The sequence below is a fragment of the Canis aureus genome, chromosome 37 (assembly GCF_053574225.1).
Source record: "Canis aureus isolate CA01 chromosome 37, VMU_Caureus_v.1.0, whole genome shotgun sequence".
Taxonomy (NCBI): Eukaryota; Metazoa; Chordata; class Mammalia; order Carnivora; family Canidae; genus Canis; species Canis aureus.
Genome location: NC_135647.1, coordinates 21,276,047 through 21,299,911, shown reverse-complemented (window position 1 = coordinate 21,299,911; position 23,865 = coordinate 21,276,047). Strand labels below are relative to the sequence as shown.

The 23,865-nt window shown below is 44.5% G+C and overlaps 2 protein-coding genes across 21 annotated transcripts in view; one reads left to right on the top strand and one right to left on the bottom strand.

Moving 5' to 3' along the window:
- The window catches only part of LYRM4 (LYR motif containing 4), a 159,291-nt gene extending 148,563 nt beyond the window's left edge, over positions 1–10,728 (bottom strand). For 10 of the 17 annotated variants that reach the window (XR_013373835.1, XR_013373836.1, XR_013373834.1 and 7 more), the window contains exon 1: positions 10,300–10,728. Coding sequence is in view for 3 of the 17 variants with exons in the window: in XM_077886346.1 (XP_077742472.1) it covers positions 10,300–10,385 (86 nt within the window). In the remaining 14 variants the exon portion in view is untranslated. The remainder of the gene's footprint in view (positions 1–10,299) is intronic. The other 7 variants (XR_013373838.1, XR_013373839.1, XR_013373840.1 and 4 more) reach the window with 7 other exon arrangements.
- A 240-nt stretch (positions 10,729–10,968) lies between these two features.
- Positions 10,969–23,865, top strand: part of FARS2 (phenylalanyl-tRNA synthetase 2, mitochondrial) — a 499,567-nt gene continuing 486,670 nt past the window's right edge. For all 4 annotated transcript variants that reach the window (XM_077886004.1, XM_077886002.1, XM_077886005.1 and 1 more), the window contains exon 1: positions 10,969–11,107. The gene's annotated coding sequence lies outside the window, so the exon portion shown is untranslated. The remainder of the gene's footprint in view (positions 11,108–23,865) is intronic.

Below are 23,865 nucleotides of genomic sequence, written 5' to 3'. Positions count from 1 at the left end.
CTAATTTGGAAATTCTAAATCTTCTTCTTAAAACAGGAGGGTAGAGATCAGCTGAAGGAACCCCATTCAAGGCATTCTTATTACTAACACAAAAGCCAAGAGGACCCATCTTGATTTAGCTGACTCTTATTAAATCTAGAGATTCACAGCTTGGCTCATGTAACTCATCTAGTTTTATCAGCTAATTTGGTTTCTGTAAAATCTTCCTAAATTCGCTAGGTACCAGTTAATTGTGAAAATAAACGCTAAGTCATATGTAAAAATCTATTACCTGATGAAATGGGATTCAGTGTTAGGAAAGGGGTCATAGAAGAGAAGAAACAGGAGATAAAGTATCTTTTACCCATGACAAAGTAGTCATTTGGCTGCTGATGCAAATAATTAAGAGGCAGGCAATTTTCTACGATGCTCATTACAGTAGTTTTCAAACAGGATATTTTGTAAGTATACTTGTGTTTTTTGTTTTTTTTTTTTTAAAGGATTACCCTAGTACAACACAGAATTAAAGATACTTTATAGGAATCCCACTTATTTATAATTGCATTTTATGGTCTACCTTTACTCCTTACTTTCTTATATTCTTTACTTTTATTTCCTCTTTGCTCTGATTCTCTCGTTTATTATTTTTTAATTATAACAATTATTTCATTTTATTGTATGTATTTTTATAAGTTTTTTAAATGCTTTAGGGGCCAAGAGAATGTATAAATAGATAAGTGCAATTTGGAAACTTTTATAAACTAGACTCAGTAATTCAACAGTGACACTTAGATCTAATAATTTTTTAACACTTTGCTCCACTGTCAAGAGTAAAAAATGTTATTTTTCCCCCCAATTCAGGCTGTTGTATATGTTAAATATCTCCTTCTCTGAGTTAGCTATACAATTTTTACTTATTTTTCAAAACAATTATCACTCAAAATAGTGGAACTTAGCAACCTTAAAGGAATTTTTTTTCTTAAAGGAAAAATTTTTAAGGAATTCCTTAAAGGAATTTTTTTATTTTGAAATTTCAAGCATATTTAATGATAATAAATAATCCTTCCTTGAAGAGTCTAAGAAGCTGTTTTTCTTCAGCACAAATGAACTGTCTGTAGTTGTTGTGGGGCTTTGTTAGAAAGAAGGGATCAGGTAACAGTAGTTCTACTCAAGTGCCACAAGCTATCCCATGAGTTCAACAGTATAAATTCAGAACAAATTTAAGAGTAAGTTTGGGAAGAATTTAGAAAATTTGTCTTTTTTTTCTTATACTCCTCTCCTCCTTCTCTGTGTTCTTGAATAGTCTGTAATATAAAAGTTAAAAAGCTTTTCACAGAGAGGTATGATTTATTTAACCCTTGTATAGTGAGCAAAACTCTACTCTGGCTGCTTATTAAACCATTCTCTGGTTTCTTTGATTGCTTATAATATACACATCCATTTCAAGACTTAAAAAAAGAGAAAACTGTTTTGGGGTGGGGGGAAATCCTAATAATCTTGTTAAGAGTACCAAAAAGCAAAATGCAACACTTGATGCTCACCACACACTTAATAGCTGTCCCAGGTGGCAGGTCTGTGTGGCTCTGAACTGAGCGAAGGAATAAAGGATACAAAAGAACAAGAGTTCTTGTGGAATATTCCACGCACCAGCAAGTTCTGATTAAAGGCAGGTTTGTATTCTATCTGCTTTGAGGCTTTAGTGCAATAATATATATACCATGAATTTTCAAGAACTGTTAGGAACAAACTGGATTTGTCCATTTGTTCCAAAGCAAAAGAATACTTGGCAGTTCATGTCTTCAGTGTAGCTTATTTTAGAAAGAGAAAGGTGCTTGGTGTTAGTACTCTTCACATTAGATTATTATTCACCTTAGCCTTCTTGATCAATCAGTGGCACATGGGCGCAAAAGAGGCAGTCAATGTCAAAAGGTCTGCAACAGTGAGCACAGAAACCTGTGGAGGAAACCCTCTGCCTGGTTCCTGTCCTGTCCAGGAGCTCAGGGTTCCATGTCCTCAACTTCTAGTTCCAAGAGAGAACAGACTACTAAATAGGAACCATCAGTCCATTCATTCAGACTACAATCAAGAGGCTTCAATAACATTGCATTTAGTGGTGTAGCAGGTAGTAATTAAGACCTGACATTATCAACAGTTAGTAATTTACCAGTCACAAAACTAGAGAATGCTTGTTTGGCTACTTTGGCTGTTAAAAAGAAATTGTGAAAATAAATATCTTTGATGTCTACAACTTTTTCTGGCCAAGCCGGAGGATGCATGGGGTTGCAGGAAGCTCCCACACCACAGCAGAGTGTGGAGTCCTGGAGAAAGCAGCGCACTGGGGGCTGGGAGGCAATCTAGTTCCCACTCTGTCATTTACCAGTTGTGAGGCTTGAGTCAAGCTATTTATCCTTTCTACCCTTGCCTTTGTTCGAGACCCATTTTATCACTTGCTGGCTATTTCGCCCACACTTGAAGTCACCCATGCTGGAACACCAATGCAGTGCTTCTGGTTCTGACGCGCGCCCCCTTGGGTCTCACGGTCGGCCCGGAGTGCTCCTCCGCACAGGTCTCTGGCCCCCGCTGTGGCAGACACTAACTGTTGGCTGGCCCAGCAGCCACTGCCCAACCCTTTTCTTTGTGCGGCCTCCTGCTCCAGAGGCTAGACTAGCTAACCTTCCTTTTTCAGCCTCACGCTCAGCTAGTGATAGAAGAGTTCTGGCCAATGCTACAACCAGAAGTCCACCAGAAAGGTTCCAGGAAGTTTACCCTTTCCTTACGAAAAGGAAATGTACTCTTTCCTGGTTGGGGTGCCCTGCTTTCTTCTTGCCTCAAATAGATTTATCTGGAATGTCAGGAGCCATTTGCAACCATCAGGCATAAGCATCGGAGGAAAACAAACATTCAAGACACCTTGACATCATCTCGCAGCTAAATCAGTTGGAGCAGCTCCTTGTCTCTAGACCTTGTCTATGTGAGAATAAACCCCTTACGTACCGTGTAAAGGTTTTCTATTACTTGTCAAAAGCATTCCTAATGATATTTATTTTTAAGGTGGTGCTTATGAGGTCAGATCCTCTACACACGTTTTCTTCCTTTGAACTTTATGGATAAACTTCTGATGATGTGAATATAATAAAGGGAAGTCTCATTTAAAATGTAGTCGGGAAGCCGTGTAGGGGCTGTCTCTCACCTGCTGTCTCTAGCTTATCTCACACTAGTGGACAGGAAGAAGCTTACTTTACTACCCCAACAGAAGAAGGAAGATTTTCTCCTGGCCCAGCAACAGCCCAGCCAACGAGAAATCATCACCACCCAGAGCTCTTCACTTTTCCTCCAACTGCCTTTTGTTCCAAGCAGCCCTTCTAACCTCCTCCTTTCTCTCTACAATGTTTCTCTCCTTTGTTCTCCAGACTGGCCTATGGTTTGCCCTAGCCTGCATGTTCTGAGTTGCAATTTCTCTATTCCTGAACAGACTCATTTGCCGGGTAAAATAAGGGGCTTTTTGGTTACTTTACTGCTCTCTACCTTTAATGGGAGGCTCATTTTGATTTGCAGTTCTCACCACAATGCTTAATGTACGGGAAGTGTAATACTCAAACATTTAATGAAGAAAGGAGGAGTTCTGACACTCAACTTGGTAAGCATTTGGGCATTATTGTTCCTTTTTCTCACATTTTACAACATTTTTAACCTATAAGAGGAATTGGCTGATAAAAGTTACCTCTGAATACAATTTCCTCTTACTTTTCAAAAAGAATTTTTTTTTAAAAGATTTTATTTATTCATGAGAGACACACAGGGAGAGGCAGAGACACAGGCAGAGGGAGAAGCAGGCTCCATGCAGGGAGCCCGACGTGGGACTTGATCCTGGGTCTCCAGGATCACGCCCTGGGTGGAAGGCAGAGCTAAACCACTGAGCCACCTGGGCTGTCCTGAACAAAGAATTATAAAAATACACTGGATAGTTATTGTGCTAAGCACTAGAAAGGAAGACATAAAACAATTTTTGCTTTCAAGGAATGAATGGCAGAGACAAGTAAACCTACAGCTACAATAGTGTTTGACATGTGTAATAATAAATCTGAGAGCATAATGCTTCCTCAACATTTACTTACTTTCCACTTTATCCAGAAACTGGCTCTCAGGCATGGCACCAATCACCTCAACTTCCCATCCTTCCTGCATCTTCACCTCCTTTACGCACTGATGAAAAAGTGTCTCTCTGCCTGTCCCAGGACCAACTGTGCTCTCAGATACACCACTTCTCACCTCTTGTGGGGTCTTGCTCTAACAGTTATCTGAACTCCCAGATCACGTTAAACAGACTTCCTGGGGTGGTGGGTTGGTTTATACTCACTGTAGCTGTTTACTTCCTTCTGATTCACTTCTCAACGCCCATAACCCAGGTTCAGCCTTGACCACCTCACTAACACTGCTCTCTGGTAAAGGTCCCTAGAGATCTCGGTACTGCCAACACCAGGCATCACATTTCCATCTTTATTTATTGGACCTTGCTGAAGCAAGTGACCTTGGCCACAACCACCTTCCAAAAACATGTGACTATCTTGACTTCTGTGATACTGCTTGCACTGCTTGTTTTCTTCTTCTTTGTAGATACTACAGTAGTTATCCAGGTGTGGCTAGGGGCCACTGGAGGGGTCTGAGACCTTCCAGCGAATCCATCAGGAAAATTATTTTCACAGTACCACAACTGCCTGTTCTCATTCTCTTAAGAGTGTCCAGTGGAATTTCCCAGAGGCTAAATGACATGTGGTATAGCAACAGGCTGTAGGCAGCAGCAAATATAAAAATCTTCTCTTCTTCTATTAAGACATTCATTGAAGAGATTGGCAAAAATGTTGAAGAATGTCACTCTTGTCACTAATTTTTTTTCTTTTTTGGAAAAAAAATGGTTACTGTTCCTAAAAATGTCATTTATGTTAGTATGTGATGGGCTTATTAATTCATTCACAAATAGGTGTTTTAGTTTTGATTTTCACCATGATATTGATAACTATGCCACACATACACAAAGCTTTTGCGTCCTCGGTTACATTTAAGAATTTAACAGGATCCTGAGACCATTACGTTTGGGACCACATTCTTAGACGATGTCTTCTTGGCCTTCTGTAGCAGCAATTCTTTGTCCAACCCCTTACATTTTGATGTTCTCTAGAACAGCATCCTTAGCCCACTAATTTTCTCACCATACACTAAGATTTCTCAATCTTGGCATGTTTGACATTTTGGGTCAGATAATTCTTTATTATGGGGACTTTGTGTTTAGACCAGAGACGTCCCTGGTCTCTAACGAGACATCCCTGTTTCTAACTACTAGATGCCTCTAGCATCCTCTCACTCAAGTTATAACAACAAAAATGTCTCCAGGTATTGTCAGATAAAATTGCCCCTGGTTTAGAAGAACTGTTTAAATACTCTTCCTGGAAATTTCACCTAATATCAAAACTCTTTTTTAAGAGAGTGTGCATACATTGGAATGGAGGGGAGGGAGAGAGAGAGAATCGCAAGTAGGCTCCACGTCTAGCATGGTGCCCCATCACACAGGGCTCCATCTCACAACCCTGAGACCATGACCTGAACTGAAATTAGGAGTTGGATGCTTAACTGACTGAGCCACAGAGGAACCCCAGGCACAACTGTAAGCACCTGACATGTATTAACTCATTTAAACTTCCACTTGAGAGAGAAATCATTATCTCTGCTTTACAGAATCTGTTTAATAGATTAAGAAACTGCAGCACAGAGAGGTGAAAAGACTTGCCCAGGGTCACAAGGCAAGTAAGTAAGGACGTTAACTCTTGCCCTGTTTGCTCCCCTGAGCTGTGGACTCTTGTGAATAACTGCCTTTGCTGGGCATCACTGACATTTACTCAAGATGTCTGAAGATGTATTTGTAAGTCTTCTTGTCACAAGACCAGCTATTTCTGTATTTCTTAAGTCCATTAATGGCACAACGTCCCATTTAATCTTTCTGTGCCTCAGCTAAATAGTAACCTGGAAGTGATTCTAGACTTTCCTTGGAATCTCTTCTTCCTTATTCCTGAATGCAATCATTCACAGGTTTCTAACAAGTTTACCCTATAATTATTAATCAAATATGTCTTTTTTCTCTATCAGCCACTATTCCTACCTTCATTAGGAACCTAATCTCTCCTCAGCACTGCTGTAATCAGCTCCCATTTGGTGTCCTTTTTTTTTTTTCTTTTTTTTTTTTTAATTTTTATTTATTTATGATAGAGAGAGAGAGAGAGAGAGAGAGAGGCAGAGACACAGGCAGAGGAAGAAGCAGGCTCCATGCACCGGGAGCCCGATGTGGGATTCGATCCGGGGTCTCCAGGATCGCGCCCTGGGCCAAAGGCAGGCGCCAAACTGCTGCGCCACCCAGGGATCCCCCCATTTGGTGTCCTTATATTTAGTCCCCAAATTTATTTTCTACATAGCTACCAGTGACCTACCTAAAATGCAAATCTGGCCATGTCATTTTCTGGTTTAAAACGCTTTATTGGCTGCCTGTTAGCTCAGAATAAAGTCCAAGTTCCTTAGCATGGTGCCCAGGCCCCTGAATATGTGGGCTCTCCACCCTTTGTCTCATTCTCTGTCACCTCCTGAATCACACTTCACTCTCTAGCAATTAAACCGTCTACTGTTTACTGTTATTTGAGCACACTATGTTGTTTCATGCTTTTGACCCAATGTCATCTTCTGGGAAGTGTTCCTGATTCTACCCCATGCATGCCCATTACAGCACTTAACACAGTTTGTGAAAATGATTTCCATGACTGTATCCTATGGAGGTATGTTAAAAAAGCCACTGACGGTAGATGCCTTGCTGAGCCCAAAGCTCTCACCTTTCTACCTCCAGGTTTTGGTATGGTACGGAGCAAAGTAGTCTTTGGACGTTTCTGAAAACACTGAAGTAAAATAACACTTTGTCCTGAGAGGATCATGATAGAGCTGACTCTCAAGAGGATGAACTAAAGACAAGAGGGTTTAAAGGGCATGCCCACCAGAGAGAACTTCACAAGGGGAAAGCACTGTCTTTGAAATTCTCAAGACACAGCCTAATACAGAAGGACATTTTTTTTTTTTAAAGACTTTCTTTGAGAGAGAAAAAGCAAGCACGTGCAGGCAGCAGAGGCAGAGGGAGAAGCCGGAGATCCGAGGACCCTAGGATCATGACCTGAAGCCAAGACAGACGCTTAACCGACTGAGCCATCCATACGCCCCCAGAAGGTCATTATTTCTTAACTATTAAGTTTATTATCTGAGACCTCATACTGGTGGGAATCTCAGGTTTTAGGTCCATGATTTCAAGAAAATGTAAAATGATTACCAGATTCCTATAGTTAGTACATTTACATGCATATTTTAAACTAAATAAATTTAGTTTAAAAGCATGATTCAAAGTATAATTTGAACAATTATTTACTAAATGTGTATTACTTTACAGTGGCTCATACAGAAACCCATTTCCAATTTTCTGCCCACCAGGTACAGCTTTGAATGATTTTCCTGAGGTTTACCCCTGTTGACTTGGCATTCATTCACTTGAAAAAATTTTGCCTCAAATGTGGATTTCCCCACCTGGCTCATAAATCATTTCCAAATGGATTTTTAGTAATGTAGCAGTCCTCAGAGGTTACCTAGTCCGACAAGCTAATTTTGTAAACAAGAAAATTGAAATACTAAGGTTGAGTGACTTGTTGAAGGTTATATATTCTCTGAGGCCCCCTCTTGACCTCTCTACAGTGTGCTTGCACATCGACCCCATCCCCCCCTTCAGTGTGGGGCCTGTGTACTGATTCCTAGTTCTTATTTATTCTCAGCAAATTTAAATGACAAAATATCTTCTTCCAGACTGTAAACACCTGGTCACCACTTATTCATGTGCATATTTTGTAGGTTTCTTCAACAGACTTGGTGAAGTCCTTGGTGCTAAGTACTTGATTCAGTTTTTGTTAAAAATTCCACCCATACCCCTCATGTTCGAAAACTTTACCTTCCAAAGACAAAGTCACTAAGTAGAACCAGGCTCTCCCAGGAAACGTATCTTTCAACCACCTGACTGGTCTTACTGACTCGATGTTGCTCTCGAATTTACAGGACAGAATGACTTTTCTAAGCAGGTATCTAAAAATTAGTCACTGCTCGAGAGGTCTAGCTTTCTGTCCCATAACCAACACTGGGCTGGGTCTACCTACCAGGGGGCCTGCCAGCTCATACACCCTTGGAAGGGTGGCACCTGTGGAACCAGACTCTCTCTTGGGACACTCGATGTCACCCACAGTGAGACCTGGCCTAACTATGGCTCAAAGTCTGAGTTGGAGAGGTAGTAGGAAAACATCAAACCTAAGGACGCAGAGGGAAAACCCATAAGAAACATTCAGTAAAAATGAGTCAGAAGTTGTAAGAAAGCAAGGGTTGTGAGGCAGACAAAAGTATGGACGTGAATGAGGGAGTCGAGAGCAAGTATGAGAAGGGGCGGGTGTGGGGAAAGTTGTGCGCTGCACTGGGGGATGGGAGTTTAGCCTGTCACTCTCCTAAAGGATCCTGAAGATCCTTTAAGCTGTATCCCCATCTGATGAGGCCAAGGCAAGTGTTTCAGAGCCTAGAAGTCTGTTTCTTTCCTTTCCGGCTACCTGAATCTCCTGTTCTCACCCCACCGCCTCCTCAAAGCCAGTGCCCCGAGGAGCAAGGATTTGATTCTTGCAACCAGGAAAGCGAGTCAAGGCACCTCGCTGCAGCGAGGCTTCAGCTTTCCCAGAGGCTGCTCGCTCACTTCCACGACCAACTCTTCCATCCCCCGGGGAAGTTCTACACGCGCCACAAACCGGCCCTGAGCCTGAGGCTTGCGGAAGCACAGCGGTCAGCGCGCCCCCAGAGAGCCACCCAGGGAACCATCACAGGATTGGAACCTCTTCCCTGATACGATGAAGGCCGAGCCCCCTCCCCCTGCTCTCTTCTCCAGGTTTCAGAGGGCGCCCTGCTTCCCCTCCCACCGAGGTTTTCAGAGGACACTCTGCTCCCCCTCCAGGTATCAGAGCACTCCCCCCCCCCCCCCCCCCGCCGTCCCCAGGTATCCGAGGCTCCCCTGCTCCCCCCCCAGGTATCAGAGGTTTCCCCCCCCCGCCCCCAGGTGTCCGAGGCCCCCCTGCTCCCCCCCAGGTGTCCGAGGCCCCCCTGCTCCCCCCCAGGTGTCCGAGGCCCCCCCGCTCCCCCCCCAGGTGTCCGAGGCCCCCCGTCCCCAGGTATCCGAGGCTCCCCTGCTCCCCCCCAGGTGTCCGAGGCTCCCCTGCTCCCCCCCAGGTGTCCGAGGCCCCCCCTGCTCCCCCTCCAGGTGTCCGAGGTCCCCCTGCTGCCCGCCCCCAGGTGTCCGAGGCCCCCCTGCCCCCCGTCCCCAGGTATCCGAGGTTCCCCCCCGCCCCCAGGTGTTCGAGGCCCCCCTGCTTCCCCCCCCAGGTGTCCGAGGCCCCCCTGCCCCCCGCCCCCAGGTGTCCGAGGCCCCCCTGCACCCCCCCAGGTGTCCGAGGTCCCCCTGCTCCCCCCCCAGGTGTCCGAGGCCCCCAGCCCCCAGGTATCCGAGGCTCCCCTGCTCCCCCCCAGGTATCAGAGATTCCCCCCCCGCCCCCAGGTGTCCGAGGCCCCCTGCTTCCCCCCCAGGTGTCCGAGGCCCCCCCCCTGCCCCCCGCCCCCAGGTGTCCGAGGTCCCCCTGCTCCCCCCCAGGTGACCGAGGCCCCCCTGCTCCCCCCCAGGTATCCGAGGCCCCCCTGCCCCCCGCCCCCAGGTGTCCGAGGCCCCCCTGCCCCCCGTCCCCAGGTATCCGAGGCCCCCCTGCTCCGCCCCAGGTATCAGAGGTTCCCCCCCGTCCCCAGGTATCCGAGGCTCCCCTGCTCCCCCCCAGGTGTCCGAGGCCCCCCTGCTCCCCCCCAGGTGTCCGAGGCCCCCCTGCTCCCCCCCAGGTGTCCGAGGCTCCCCTGCTCCCCCCCCAGGTCTCCGAGGTCCCCCTGCCCCCCGCCCCCAGGTGTCCGAGGCCCCCCTGCCCCCCGTCCCCAGGTATCCGAGGCCCCCCTGCTCCGCCCCATGTATCAGAGGTTCCCCCCCGCCCCCAGGTGTCCGAGGCCCCCCAGCTCCCCTGCACGTGTCCTCTCCGCCCCTCGCTCCCCCCGAGGCGCCGGGACCGCGCTGGCCGGCCTGGGAGGCAGGTGGGCGGCGGAGGCTCCGCACCCGGGCCCGAAGCCGCCGCCGCGGGACAGACACAAGCCGCCCCCGGCCCCGCCGCCCGCCGCCCGCCGCGTCACCTGTAGTTGTAGGCGCTGAAATGCTTGCTCTCTCTCAGCATCGCCCGGTACAGATCTAACACTTGTGCGCGGCTGGAGGCTGCCATTTTGGAAAGGGGGAAACAAACAAACAAACCCGCGAAGCGGGGCGTCTTCGGGAAGGCCCCGACGTCACCCAACCCGCTCGGCAAAGCCGCGGACGCGTGAACCGCGCGGCGGGGTCGGGCCGGGGCGGCCAGCGGGCCGGGAGCTCGGCAGGCGGGCGCAGGCGGGCGCAGGCGGGCTCGGGGCAGCCCGAGGGGGAGGCGCCGGCCGGGAGGCGGGCCCCGGGCGCGGCCGCTCCCCCCTCCCCCCCCCCCGCGGGCCGAGGCGGGCAGAGGGGAAGCCGCGGGGACGGGGCCGAGCCCGAGGACGCCTGGAGCGCCCAGAGCCCGCCGCCCGAGAGCTGCCCGCCGCCGCGTTGCCATGGTTACCGAGCGCGCCGCCGCTCGACGCCCCGCCCCCGGCCGCGGAGGACCCGCCCCCTCGCGCTGGGGCTGCCCTCCGCGCTGCCTGAGGGCCCGAGCCGGGCTTCCGGGGCGCCTTGACTTTCCCGCGCTGTGTCTGTGGGTCCCCAGCGCAAGGGCGCTTCCGGGGTGCGGGGTCGCGACGCGGGGGCCGCCGAGGCGGTGGGGGCGAGGAACTCCCTGCTGTACGGCTCCGCTCGGGGCGACCGGCTTGGGGGCTTGAGAGCAAGGACCCCTCTCTTGCCAAGATGGCGGCGCCCAGCGAGCTGCGGGGGTCTCGCTGAGGCTGCGAGTGCGGCGGCGGCTTGGAGCCTCCCGGGGGGGTGAGCAGCGCGCAGCGCGGGGTGCCTGGGGGTGCCTGGGGGTGCCTGGGTCTCCTGCGGGCGGTGGGCGAGTGCTGGCCTGGTCGCGGCCGCGGTCGGGGGCGCTGGCGCGGGGCTCCCCTTCCCCGCCTGTGCTCTGAGCTCTTGAGCTTTGCAGGGTCCTGGGTCCTTCCGGGCCGGGGCCGGGGCCAGGGCCGGGCTGCTGCGCCCGCGGAGACCTGGGGCGCCGGGGCCGCTTCCGTGCATTTAGCCGACCTGATGATTTTTTTTTTTTAAAGATTTACTTATTTATTCATGAGAGACACAGAGGCGCAGGCAGAGGGAGAAGCAGGCTCCACGCAGGGAGCCCGACGCGGGACTCGATCCCGGGACCCCGGGGTCACGCCCTGGGCTGCAGGCGGCGCTAACCGCTGAGCCCCCCGGGCTGCCCCGCCGACCGGATGATTGTTAACGTGGCTTTTGCATTTCACCAAGAACTTGGTATTTTCCGGGACTTTAAGGGCAGGAAGCGCCCGTCAGCGTACTTGCAACTTGGTGTCCCTGCGTGCACCCAGATGCACTTGGTAATGTTACTCCTTGGGATGCAATGGCGTTTGAAGAGAAAAAATATAAAAGGCATGGAAGAGAACATACTTTTTTTTTATCATTATTATTTTAAAGATTTTATTTATTTTATTCCTGGGAGACACACTCGAGAGGGAGAAGCAGGCTCCATGCAGGGAGCCCAATGCGGGACTGGATCCCGGGACCCCGGGGTCATGACCTGGGCCCAAGGGAGGCGCTCAACTGCTGAGCCACCCAGGTGTCCCCCAAACATACTTTTTTTTTTTAAAGATTTTATTTATTTATTCATGAGAGACACAGAGAGAGAGAGGCAGAGACCCAGGCAGAGGGAGAAGCAGGCTCCTCGCAGGGAGCCCGATGTGGGACTCGATCCCGGGACCCTGGGGTCACAACCTGGGCCGAAGGCAGATGTTCAACCACTGAGCCACCCAGGTGCCCCAAACATACTTTTTTTTTTTTTTTTTAAAGATTTTATTTATTTATTCACAAGAGACACACACAGAGAGGGAAAAGCAGGCTCCCTGCAGGGAGCCCCACGTGGGACTCCATCCCAGGACACCCGGGGTCACGCCCTGGGCCGAAGGGAGGTGCTCAACTGCTGAGCCACCCAGGCTTCCCCCAAACATACTTTCATTAAAATCTTTTTAAACCTCCTATTTGATTTTTTTTTAAGGCCTCTCATTTCTATGAACATCAAAATAAGGCTTTTTTTTTTTTTTAAATAGGATACCCAAACTTCTGTCGCTCTTGCAGGTTGATCACGTCATTGGGCGAGTCTTCCCTCAGGATTATTCGAAGAGATTTTAATAGTTTGAGTTTGTCCTGGGCATTGCTTAAACGTTCAAGAAAGGAATTGCACGTTTTTACGGAGTAAGATCTAGAGCTTTTTTTTTTCTTTCCGTGCTACGTGAGTGCTAATGACGTAAAAGGCGGCACCTGGGAAAAGGACACCATTCGTCCAAGTTACACATAGAGAAAGCTGGGGACCCCTGGGTTGCTCAGCGGTTGAGCGTCCAGGGCATGACCCCGGGGTCCTGGGATCGAGTCCAGCATTGGACTCCCTGCGGGGAGCCTGCTTCTCCCTCTGCCTGTGTCTGTTTCTCCCCCACCCCCATGTCTCTCATGAATAAATACATAAAATCTTAAAAGTACAGAGTGCTTCAGGTGGAGTACTGGGGAAGTGCTATGGGGGTCTCAGCGTGAGAGGTCACTTTCATGGTTGGGGCCTGGGCCACCCCTCAGATGGACAGTCAGTGTGACTGATGCCTAAGTTTCAGAGATTTTTAAAAAAATTCCCCAGGTGATTGGTTGCAGTCTGGTAGAGAAACATTGATCTGTAGGAATTAGGGGGCCTTTTGGAGGAGGTGGTATTCATGTTGCTTGAGAGAATTTAGGTTAGCTAAATCTTTTTTTTTTCTAAATATTTTATTTATTTATTCATGAGAAAGAGAGAGAGAGAGAGAGGCACAGGCAGAGGGAGAAGCAGGCTCCATGCAGGGAGCCCGGTGCGGGACTTGATCCCAGGTCTCCAGGATCATGCCCTGGGCGGAAGGCAGGAGCCCAACCGCTGAGCCGCCCAGGGATCCTCAGGTTAGCTAAATCTTGAAAATAATTCCGGGATTTGGATATGTGGATGTATTAGTAAGATGGTTATGAAGAATGTAGGTTTACCCTTACAAAGGGTAAAGGAAAGAGTCTGAGTGAGGGCTAGGGAAAGATGATCCTGGTCTACAGAACCCTGAAGCCTTATGAGGGAGGGAGTAGGAGAGTGCTTGACGGTGAGTGCAAGAGAAGTACCCGGAAAGGGCTGAAGCCAGCTGAGTCCTTGTAGGATCTCAGTTAATCCTTTGGAACCTTGATGGGAAAGAAAGCTGTTAATTGCATTTAAAGATAGGGAAGCTGAGAAGTTAGATTACTGAGCTGGAGGTAAGCAGCTAGGAAGCGGGGAGGGTAGGCATTGGCCCAGGATATGATCTGTCTAGCTGTGATGCTACACTGCTTTACAGACAGTCTTCAGTGGAAGCTTCAGGAGTTTGAGGTGTTTTAATTTTTCTTGGATAACATGGGTAAATTTCAGATGTATTTGAAGTTTAATTTCGTTGGATTCCCACTTATTTGTGAAGCTAACTGGTTAGCCCCTGACAAATATTCAGAAAATCGCAAATGTTGATTTTTATATTCGCTTTTTAGTCTTTTAAGAGAAATTTACATTTTTTTCTATTACCATTTTTTTTCCCCTATAACTATGTCTTAGAAAAGACCTACATCGAATACCTTTTTTAGGTTGTCTGTTCTTATGTGCCACAGATATTATTATCTCATGGGGAATTTCTGAGACTCACCTTTCTATAGAAGCTCTTTTCAAATATACCTAAGAAAATCTGTTCTCTGAGAAAGTTAGAAAGCAGCTATATAATCTAACTTCATTGATTGGAGGATAAGAGTTCCCCTTGTGGGCAGCAGCAATAAAACTGACAATCGATTTTATGTAAAGTGTATCAAATGTCACTTCTAGAGGAATTTTTTTTTTTTTTAAACAAATTCTTTGCCTTCTGAAGGAAAGAAACCATCTTTTCCTAATACAGACTCCTACCAACTTCGGAATTCTTTCACAGTGTGGTTTATGGTAGTATTCTGCTACGGATCACCTTCATTTTTTATACTAGTTATGAGGGATAACTTAAAGGAATGATGTTTTTTTGTTTGTATGTTTTCTAATGATTTGTTAATCAACCAACTATGTGTGATGGTAATGACAGCTATTATTTATTCAAAGTGCATTTTCTCTTCCAGCAGCTTTGCCAGGCAGTTCACCAACATGTCAGTAATTCTTATAAAGACCCATTTGAAGCTCTGATGGACTTCTTTGAGTGGGGAGTAATACCTGCCATCTCTTGTTTGTCCAGATTAGTTGGTCGTTTACAGAAAACACTTAGGATCTGCAGTGCTGACTATCCTGTTTGGAAGAAAAAAACAGCCTATGTTTTGCTAATCACTGACAAAATACCGGGTTGATGTCTCCTGATATTCAGTAACTGAGTTCCATGACATTGACTGTTAACTTGGAGGGAGGAGATACATCTTTGTAAAGGAAAATCCTACAGTTCTTTCTTACTATGTGTTTCTTTCCTATTTGTCTTCTTAACTACTCAAAACAGAACACTTCACCTCTAGTCACCAGATGTGTGGGTTTTTTACTGACACCAAAGCAATTCTCTGTAATACCAGCTGGGTGTCTTAACAGTTCAGCTTAATTTTGACGATACTCGGAGGCAGTATCAGATGCCACAGGTTAATAAGGGCTCATTCCCATGAGACTGCCCTCCCTTCCCTCCTGTTTCAGATGCCAATTACAAGTAGTAGGTCCCCAGGTGACCCACACCTTCTGTCCACTTTGGCTGCAAATTAGACCTCTTTCTCAGGTTTGAATAATTTCCTAGACAGGCTCACAAAACTCAAGGAAACAGATTATCAGTTAATTAAAGGTTGAGATAAACATACAGATGAACAGCCAGATGAAGAGATACATAGGGTGAGGTCTGAGAGGGTCCTGAGTGCAAGAGCTTCTGTCCCCATTGAGTTGCGGTGAACCACCCTTCCTGTGTGGATGTGTTCACTCACCTGGATGCTCTGCAAATCCCATACTATTGGAATTTTATGGAAGCTTCTTCATGTAGTCATGATCAGTCAGTAACATTTCTAGCTCCTCTTGTTTTCTAGAGAAGCGGGTTTGGGGGGTGGTGGGGCTGAAAATCCCAAGCATCTAATCATGGCTTGGTATTTCTGGTAACCAGCTTCCCTCAGGAGCCTTACAGGAGCCCACCCAGAGTCACTTAAGAATAAATGATGCTCCTAATGCTCTTAACACTTAGGAATTTTCAAGGGTTTCAGAATCCCTGTGTCAGGGCTGGGGTCAAAGACCAAATATTAGAACAAGAGATGCTTCTAGTATTGTTGCCTTTTGGAAAATAAAACAAGGTTGTAGGAGACGGGAACTGGGGGCAGAGACCATATATGTATATATATATATATATATATATATATATATATATATGTATATATATTTTCTATTATCTCACAATCCTTGATACTTGTCTTAGTCTGTTTGGGCTGCTTTAACAGGATATCATAAACTGTATAGCCGATAAACAAAAATTTATTTCTTCTAGGTCTGGAGGCAGGGAAGCTCAAGATCAAGGTGGTGGTAGATTCAGTGTCTGCTGAGAGCTTACCAATTCATAGATCGCTGCCTTTTTACTGTGTTCTCACATGGAAGGAACAAGGGATCTTTCTGGGGCCTCTTATAAGGGTACTGATCCTGTTCTTTAGGAATCCTCCTGATCTAATCACCTCAAAGTTCCTGCCTTTTTATACCATCACCTTGGTTTTTAACTTAGGATTTTAATGTGAATTTTGGGGGGATGTTTACAAACAGTAGATTGCAATATTATGCTGCAGGGTGTTATTAATATTAGAAGCTAAACAGAGAAGTCATGAATTCTTGGCCATTATAGTGAATACTTTATATGATTTAATATTTCATAGCTTTTTAATTTAAAAATTTATTTGCTGAGCACAACTAAAGCAATTCAGCAGGGCAAACCTGTGTCCTGTATATTGTGTAATTGTGAGCTTGAGTTAACTAATATTTGAGAGTATAAAAACCTGGCTTGTGTGAAATGAATTGCAGTAATATTGACAGGCAGTGATACAGAGTTATCTTCAGTTAATAAGGATTCATTTATTGGGAGAAATATCTTTATAACGATTCCTGGAATTCTGGATGGCAGGGGAGAGTGGAAATGGAGAAATCGCGATACAGAAGAAAGCTTATCAGGCATACTTTCTTCCCTCCTTGACATTTCCAGGTACAGGCGTTGTTATTTATCTATTTCAGGTCTTTGAGCACTGTGAAATAAATGCATGTGCCTGAACATTGATGATGTTAAGCTCTGTTAGAATCCCATTCATACCTTGGTTGCAGTGCAGTGAGAGCACTTCGAGCCTCCTGAGACCTGGTTGTTATGGTGCCACTCTCATTTGTAGAGCCCTGTCTTCTAAGAATTGCCTATACTCCTTACTTTATAAAGCATCTGGGTAGACTGTCCAGGATTAATACATTTCATGACAGTAAGGTCAGTTTCACCAGGATGTCCAAGATGAGTTCGAATGTCCCTCTGTTAAAGACCTTGTAGTGGAGAGTCCGTGGGTGCCACATTACACTGTTTTCTGAAAGTCTTTTTCTGTTGTCTTGACAGCTCTTTTAAAATATTCAGTGTAAATTTATATTACAGTAATTTATGCTAATCTCCCCCCCCAAAAAAAAACACTGCATCATTTTTATTTCAATAATTTTGGGGGTCTCTGGGTGGCTCAGGCAGTTAAACATCTGTCTGGCTCAGGTCATGATTCTGGAGTTACGGGATTGAGCCCCATTTTTTTTTTTTTTTTAACTTTTTTTATTGGTGTTCAATTTGCCAACATATAGCATAACACCCAGTGCTCATCCTGCCAAGCGCCACCCTCAGTGCCCATCACCCAGTCACCCCAACCCCCCACCTACCTCCCCTTCCACTACCCCTTGTTCATTTCCCAGAGTTAGGTGTCTCTCATGGTTTGTCTCCCTCACTGATATTTTCACTCATTTTCTCTCCTTTCCCCTTTATTCCCTTTTGCTAGTTTTTATATTCCCCTAATGAATGAGACCATATAATGTTTGTCCTTTTCTGGTTGACTTATTTCACTCAGCATCATACCCTCCAGGTCCATGCATGTCATCAAAGCAAATGGTGGGTATTTGTGGTTTCTAATGGCTGAGTAATATTCCATTGTATACATAGACCACATCTTCTGTATCCATCATCTGTTGATGGACACCGAGGCTCCTTCCACAGTTTGGCTATTGTGGACATTGCTGCTATAAACATCGGGGTGCAGGTATCCCTGCATGTGACTGCATCTGTATCTTTGGGATAAATCCCCAGCAGTGCAATTGCTGGGTCATAGGGCAGATCTATTTTTAACTCTTTGAGGAACCTCCACACAGGTTTCCAGAGTGGCCGCACCAGTTCACATTCCCACCAACAGTGCAGGAGGGTTCCCCTTTCTCCACATCCTCTCCAACATTTGTGGTTTCCTGCCTTGTTAATTTTCCCCATTCTCCCTGGTGTGAGGTGGGATCTCATTGTGGTTTTGATTTGTATTTCCCTGATGGCAAGTGATGTGGAGCATTTTCTCATGGGCTTGTTGGCCATGTCTAGGTCTTCCTCTGTGAGATTTCTGTTCATGTCTTTTGCCCATTTCATGATTGGATTGTTTGTTTCTTTGCTGTTGAGTTTAATAAGTTCTTTATAGATCTTGGATACTAGCCCTTTATCTGATACGTCATTTGCAAATATCTTCTCCCATTCTGTAGGTTGTCTTGTAGTTTTGTTGACTGTTTCTTTTGCTGTGCAGAAGCTTCTTGATGAAGTCCCAATAATTCATTTTTTGCTCTTGTTTCTGTTGCCTTCATGGATGTATCTTGCAAGAAGTTGCTGTGGCCAAGATCCAAAAGGGTGTTGGGCTTCCTGCTCAACTGGGAGTCTGCTTCTCCCTATGCCTCTGCTCCTCTTTCCATTCATGCTCACTCACTCTCTCACAAATAACTGAAATCTTTAAAGAAATTAAAAAAAAATTTAAAGTTTATTTATTTTAGTAATTTCTACAGTCAGCATGGGACTTGGACTTAAAATACTGAAATCTAGAGTTGCATGCTCTTCCAACTGAGCCGGCTAGGTACCACCCTTCCCTCCTCCCACCCTCTGCATCATTTTTAGAATAAAGTCTAAAAAAGTCTGTATAAACTCACTAACACAGCCAGTATGACCTTGAGGGGGCAATTGCAAATGCTCACCCAAGTGCCTGGAATGTACTCTCCCTTTCCTAATTTGTCTGGTATCAGTTTAAGAAATACTCAAAGACACCTTCTCAAACTTCACACAGATCTTCCTCTTTTAAGCCCTCTTAATGTTGTGAGTGTGAGTATTTTTAGCAGTGACTGCAGTTGCAAGTAACAGAAAACCCAAGTCAAATAGATCTGAACCAATGTAGTGGCTTTATTGTTCCATGTATCTTGGAAGTTCAGAAGACAGATGGGTTTTAGAATTGGTTTATTTGAGTGATATTGTCAGAGACCTGGTTTTGTCCTTTTTTCCATTCTGTCTTGTACAATGTCAACTTTATCCTCAGGCTGGCCTCCTTTCTTGGTAGTAGAAGGCCGCCAACAATTCTGGGGTACTTGTTTCTAGAATGTCAGAAGAGAGCTTCCGTACCAGGAGTGCCCTACAGTTCTCTCTGTTCACCCCTTTGGTCCTATTAAATTGTGTGCTCATCCATCTCTAACCAATAACTGTGGGTAGAACATAGGATTACAGTTAGTTTAGGTTTGAGCCACCTGTTTAAATCCTAGAGACAGGAATGGGGGCACTCCCCCCCCCCCCCCATGGTATTCAGGCTGTGAGAGCTGGAGATGGGTAGGTAGGCATGTGGGATACATACAGTGAAATTGAAGTAGTAATTACCAAGAGAACAGGGACAGATTTTTTGATAAAAGGCACCAAAGTTCATTACAGCAGTCTTGCTAGAGTTCTGTATCTCTTTGTGTGATTATTTGATTAATACTTTTCTCTGTTATCAGCTTGTATATTCTGTGAGGACAGGGGCCATGTCTGCTTTTTATTACAGTTATTTCCTCAACACTTTGCATCTAGCTTTGCATATGCAAGATGATTAATAAATACTAATAGATGAATGAATGAATCCATTGCATAAGCTCTAAATAACTTACCTGTAAAAGTTATTGGGTGATTTCAGATAGTGTTAGTTGTCTATCAACAACCACACTTCTTCTTGGCCAGCACACAGTAATTTTTTGAGTGGCCATGTGCCTAGTTCCTGGAAATGAGTCGTAATAGTCTAGAAAGTCGTCATGGTGATTCCATTCCCTTTTGGCTAGATGTTTGGTTTTCCAGCTAATGAAACAAGAGGAAGTTGGCTGAAAGTTTTTCAGGAGAGATTTTGCTTCCTGTTAAAAGATAGGTATTCCCAACGGAGAGTTTGCTTATGCCATCTCTTCTTTCCTGCTTGGGATGTTAATGTGAAGACTAATGCTTGAAGCTCAGCAGCCATGTTGCAACCATGAAGAGAAAAGCCTGTGAGAAAGGGTGAGGGAATACCAGAGATTCCAGCTTGACGTCCTGACTTTTCTGAGCTGTTAAATGAAACCTGGAACTGGGTACCTCTAGTCTCCACGATGAGTAGACAATAAGTGTGCTTCTTATTAACTATTTGGGCTTTCTTACAGCTCAACACATCTTCATACAGTAGTGCCAAAAAGAGAGTTTCATTGTTTTAGCCTTGGCAAAAATTTTTATTTGGAATTTTTCGCATTTGTTAATTTAAGGTAATTTCTTTGCTACTTGTGAAGCTTTGGAATTTTCTCATGTAGTTTCTTTATGTAAATTTGTTGTGTGCATATACAGGCTAAGCTTTTTTTTTTTTTCCTTCACTTCAGGAATTTTATTTTATTTTTTAAATTTATTTATTCCTGAGGGACACAGAGAGAGAGGCAGAGACACAGGCAGCGGGAGAAGCAGGCTCTGTGCAGGGAGCCCAATGCAAGACTTGATCCCGGGACCCCAGGATCATGACCTGAGCCAAAGACAGATGCTCAACCACTGAGCCACCCAGGTGTCCCCCACTTCAGGAATTTTAAACATCAGGGTCCCTCTCTGGAATAGTAAATCTTTTCCCATACTCTTCATTTGACTAATGGCTGTGTAAATTACATATTCCATCTTCAGCAAGGTGTTCCCTAGCCATAGTTTAAATTATACCACCTTGATCTTATTATTCTTTCTTACAGCATCTTATTCTTTGCCTTTTTATAATATAAAAGTGTATTGCTGTGTAATTCTGAGGTACTGGTTTAATGTTGACTTCTCCCATCAGAAGTCACTTCCGTGAGGGCAGGGACTATGTTTTGTTATAGTATGTTATAGTATAGTATGCATGTTATAACTATGCAAGGTTCATAGTTAGTGCTCAGTAAACATTTGTCACATGACAGGATAAGAGAAAAGACTGAAATCCTTAAATTTCTGCATATTCCAGCTTCTTTCCCCATCACAATCAACAATTGTAGGTAATATGAGATGTTCAGCCACAGCACAGTGTCTCTTACACTTGTTTTGATGACATTATTCCCTGTTGGCCTGAGTTTCCCTTTAGATTTTATAAGGGAAGTAGTATAGTCACTTAGCGTACTAACTGAGCAAGCATCTTGTCAGTTTCCTTAGAAGAGTAATACATATTTTGGACACTTTTTCTTAGGATTTATTCTCCCTGAATTTTGCATTATCTTAAACTTTATTAAAAAAAAAAAACTTTATTGGCACTATTTTTCTAGTTTGACTTGAAGAGCCTCTGGTAGCGATTGTTTTTATTTTATGTTTTAGAACACCTTGGAAATGATTCTCATTTTAGCAGGTTATTGTGCGTGGTTACTAGTCATTTAGAATCTCTGTAACTTCTTTCTAAAAGAGTGGTCTCAGGAGAGGCTGTATGAATTATTGACACAAGCTATTGACTTACAGCAGAAATGATTTTAAATAAATTTTTTGAGTTTCAGCGGACTATGATCCTAGATTGTTGGTAATAGTTTTATTGTTTCTAGGGAGAGTTACTGTGAACTTTTAAAATGATTGTAAACACTATGTATGTGAGTGAGAGGGAGAAAACTTGACTAGGATTTTGTTGATTTGGTTACATTTCACAGCTATCACAAAACTTTTCCATGTCTTTTTAGGTAAGTCACTTAATTTAACATTTGGGTGATCATATGCATTTCCTAAATCAGGATACTGTTGAGATCAATGGAAGTGGATGCTGTTAAATAATGATGCTGGGACAAGAGGCATAAAGCTGAACTGCCTTGGGGAAACCGAGATGTTTGGTCACTCTGTTTGGTACAGTAGTCTATGATGACTATGTTAATCTACACACCCTGGTGTCTTAAGACCTTCCAAAATCAGGGGTCTTTCTTGTTCATGACAAGGCCATAGATTGTTTTGTTTGCAAAGAGAGAGGAATTGGAAGAACAGAGTGAGGAATTGTAAGATTCTGAAACTCATCAAAGCCTTCATTTCCCTTTTATTCCTTGCAGGATCCCTGTGTCCTCCTGCCCTCTGCCCAGAGGTGGGATTTTCCCATTGTATGGATTGCTCTGGGTCCCCAGTCTCCTGTGGCTTCCTCAGTTGTAGGGAGTTGGGAGTGGGGAGTTGGTGCCACAAAAGGGTTTTTTTCTTCTTTAGGGTTGAATCTTTTTGTGCATGACAGTGGGCTGTACTAAAGTGTGGAAGTAAGGGAAGTGTTTTACTGTTTCATTTGATACAGAACCTATGGGTTCATGGGTCTAGCTAATAACAGTGTTATTTTACATTCTTTGGACTTCTAGAAGAAAGCTCCTAAATACTAATAGGAACATAAAAAAGCAATCAGGTATTTCAGAACAGAAGATTTGTACCCTTTTGAGGTTGTTTTCCCTGTTGTGGCTCTGCAGCCTGTCCTTTGGAAGGGGCCCAGCCGTAGCCCAGCCATACCGGGGTTAATACAGTCCTGATCTGTTAACTCTTCTTGGCACTCACGAGAAGGAAGAACGATCAAATGTCAGTGTTGTGTGGTCCTGAGCCTCATGGCACAGACTTTCTTGAGGGTCACAGACAGTGCTTAACAGTTCTCTTCTTTCAACTATTTTCCACTTCATTTTTAGGCACTGCCAAAGACATCTGACAAAACTTTCTTGGTTCTCATACTAGTTGAATGAACTACACACTTTTACCCCAATTTTACCAGAAACGCAACCCTGAGGCTTAGAGAACTTAAATATGTGTCCTGGTTCACTTGGCAGATTTGATATTTCAACTGTTTGTTTCCAAAATGTTTGTATTTTTCAGATTATATCATGTCATATTGAATTGGTGGTATAAGAGCAGTCTTGAGAAACTAGCAAATAATTTACATTGATTCTTATTTTTCTGTTAGCATCCCTTAGTGTTATTTACCTCTGTGTGAGCCCTCATTTTCAAGCTCTAGTTGTCCCATAGTTGGGTTATTGGGCTTTGTGTTTGGTTCTATGCTTGAAAAAGTATGATTAGTGTGTAAATGCTTAATACATATGGTTGTAATGAATGATCATTACTTCACATACAAAATGTATTCAATGATTGCTACTTGATCAGTAATTTGAGAGAACTTGTGCTTTGGTTTTGTATTTTGCTAGAATCTCTCTGAACCTGTTTTTTCAACTGTAATACCAGGGTTTTTTTTTTTTTTTTCTCCCTCCTAGAAACGTTGTACTGCAGGTTCTGCAATTTTAGGATGAAGAATATGAATTTTAAAAGATTCATGGTCCTGTCAGTTAACTCAATCAGGTAGGACAGTGATTTCCAGTCTGTGTGCTAGACAACATTGGGAGCCACAGACAGAAGAGCTTATGAGTCCCTATGTTCCTAATGTGCTCTCCTCTCACTTTTCAGACATATGCACATAGTATAGTGGTCGGAAAAATATGCAGTGATAAAAAGCTACTGTGACTTATTAATGTTTTTAAGTAATTTTGAATTATACAGTGGATGTTAAAAGTGTATGTTGCTGAGAGAGTAGATCTTGAAAGTTCTCAACAAGGAAATGTTTTTCTGTAACTATGATGATGGATGTTAACTAGCTAGACTTATTATGGTGATCGTTTTGTAATATCGAATCATTATGTTGTATACCTGAAACTAATATGTCAATTTTATCTCAGTAAAAAAATAAAAGTACTATAACCCAGCCTGTTGTTATCATTAAATGAATTAATACATACAAAACATTTAAAATAGTGCTAGATTAATAGAAAATGCTGTAGAAGGTTATCTGCTATTATTATTGATTTTTTTGGGTGGAGAGCCTGGCGTGATTAGGCACTCTGAAGTATAGATTTTCCTTAGGAACTAACCATCTTTTATCATTGGATACCCATTCATTCATTTAACATCAATCTCAAAAAAAAAAAAAAAATATGTCTGATCTTGTGGAGATTAGATGATTTTTCAAAGTTAAAATTTATTCTTAGACTGAAATTGGTTGGGACCCCCTGATCATGCTGTAATAAT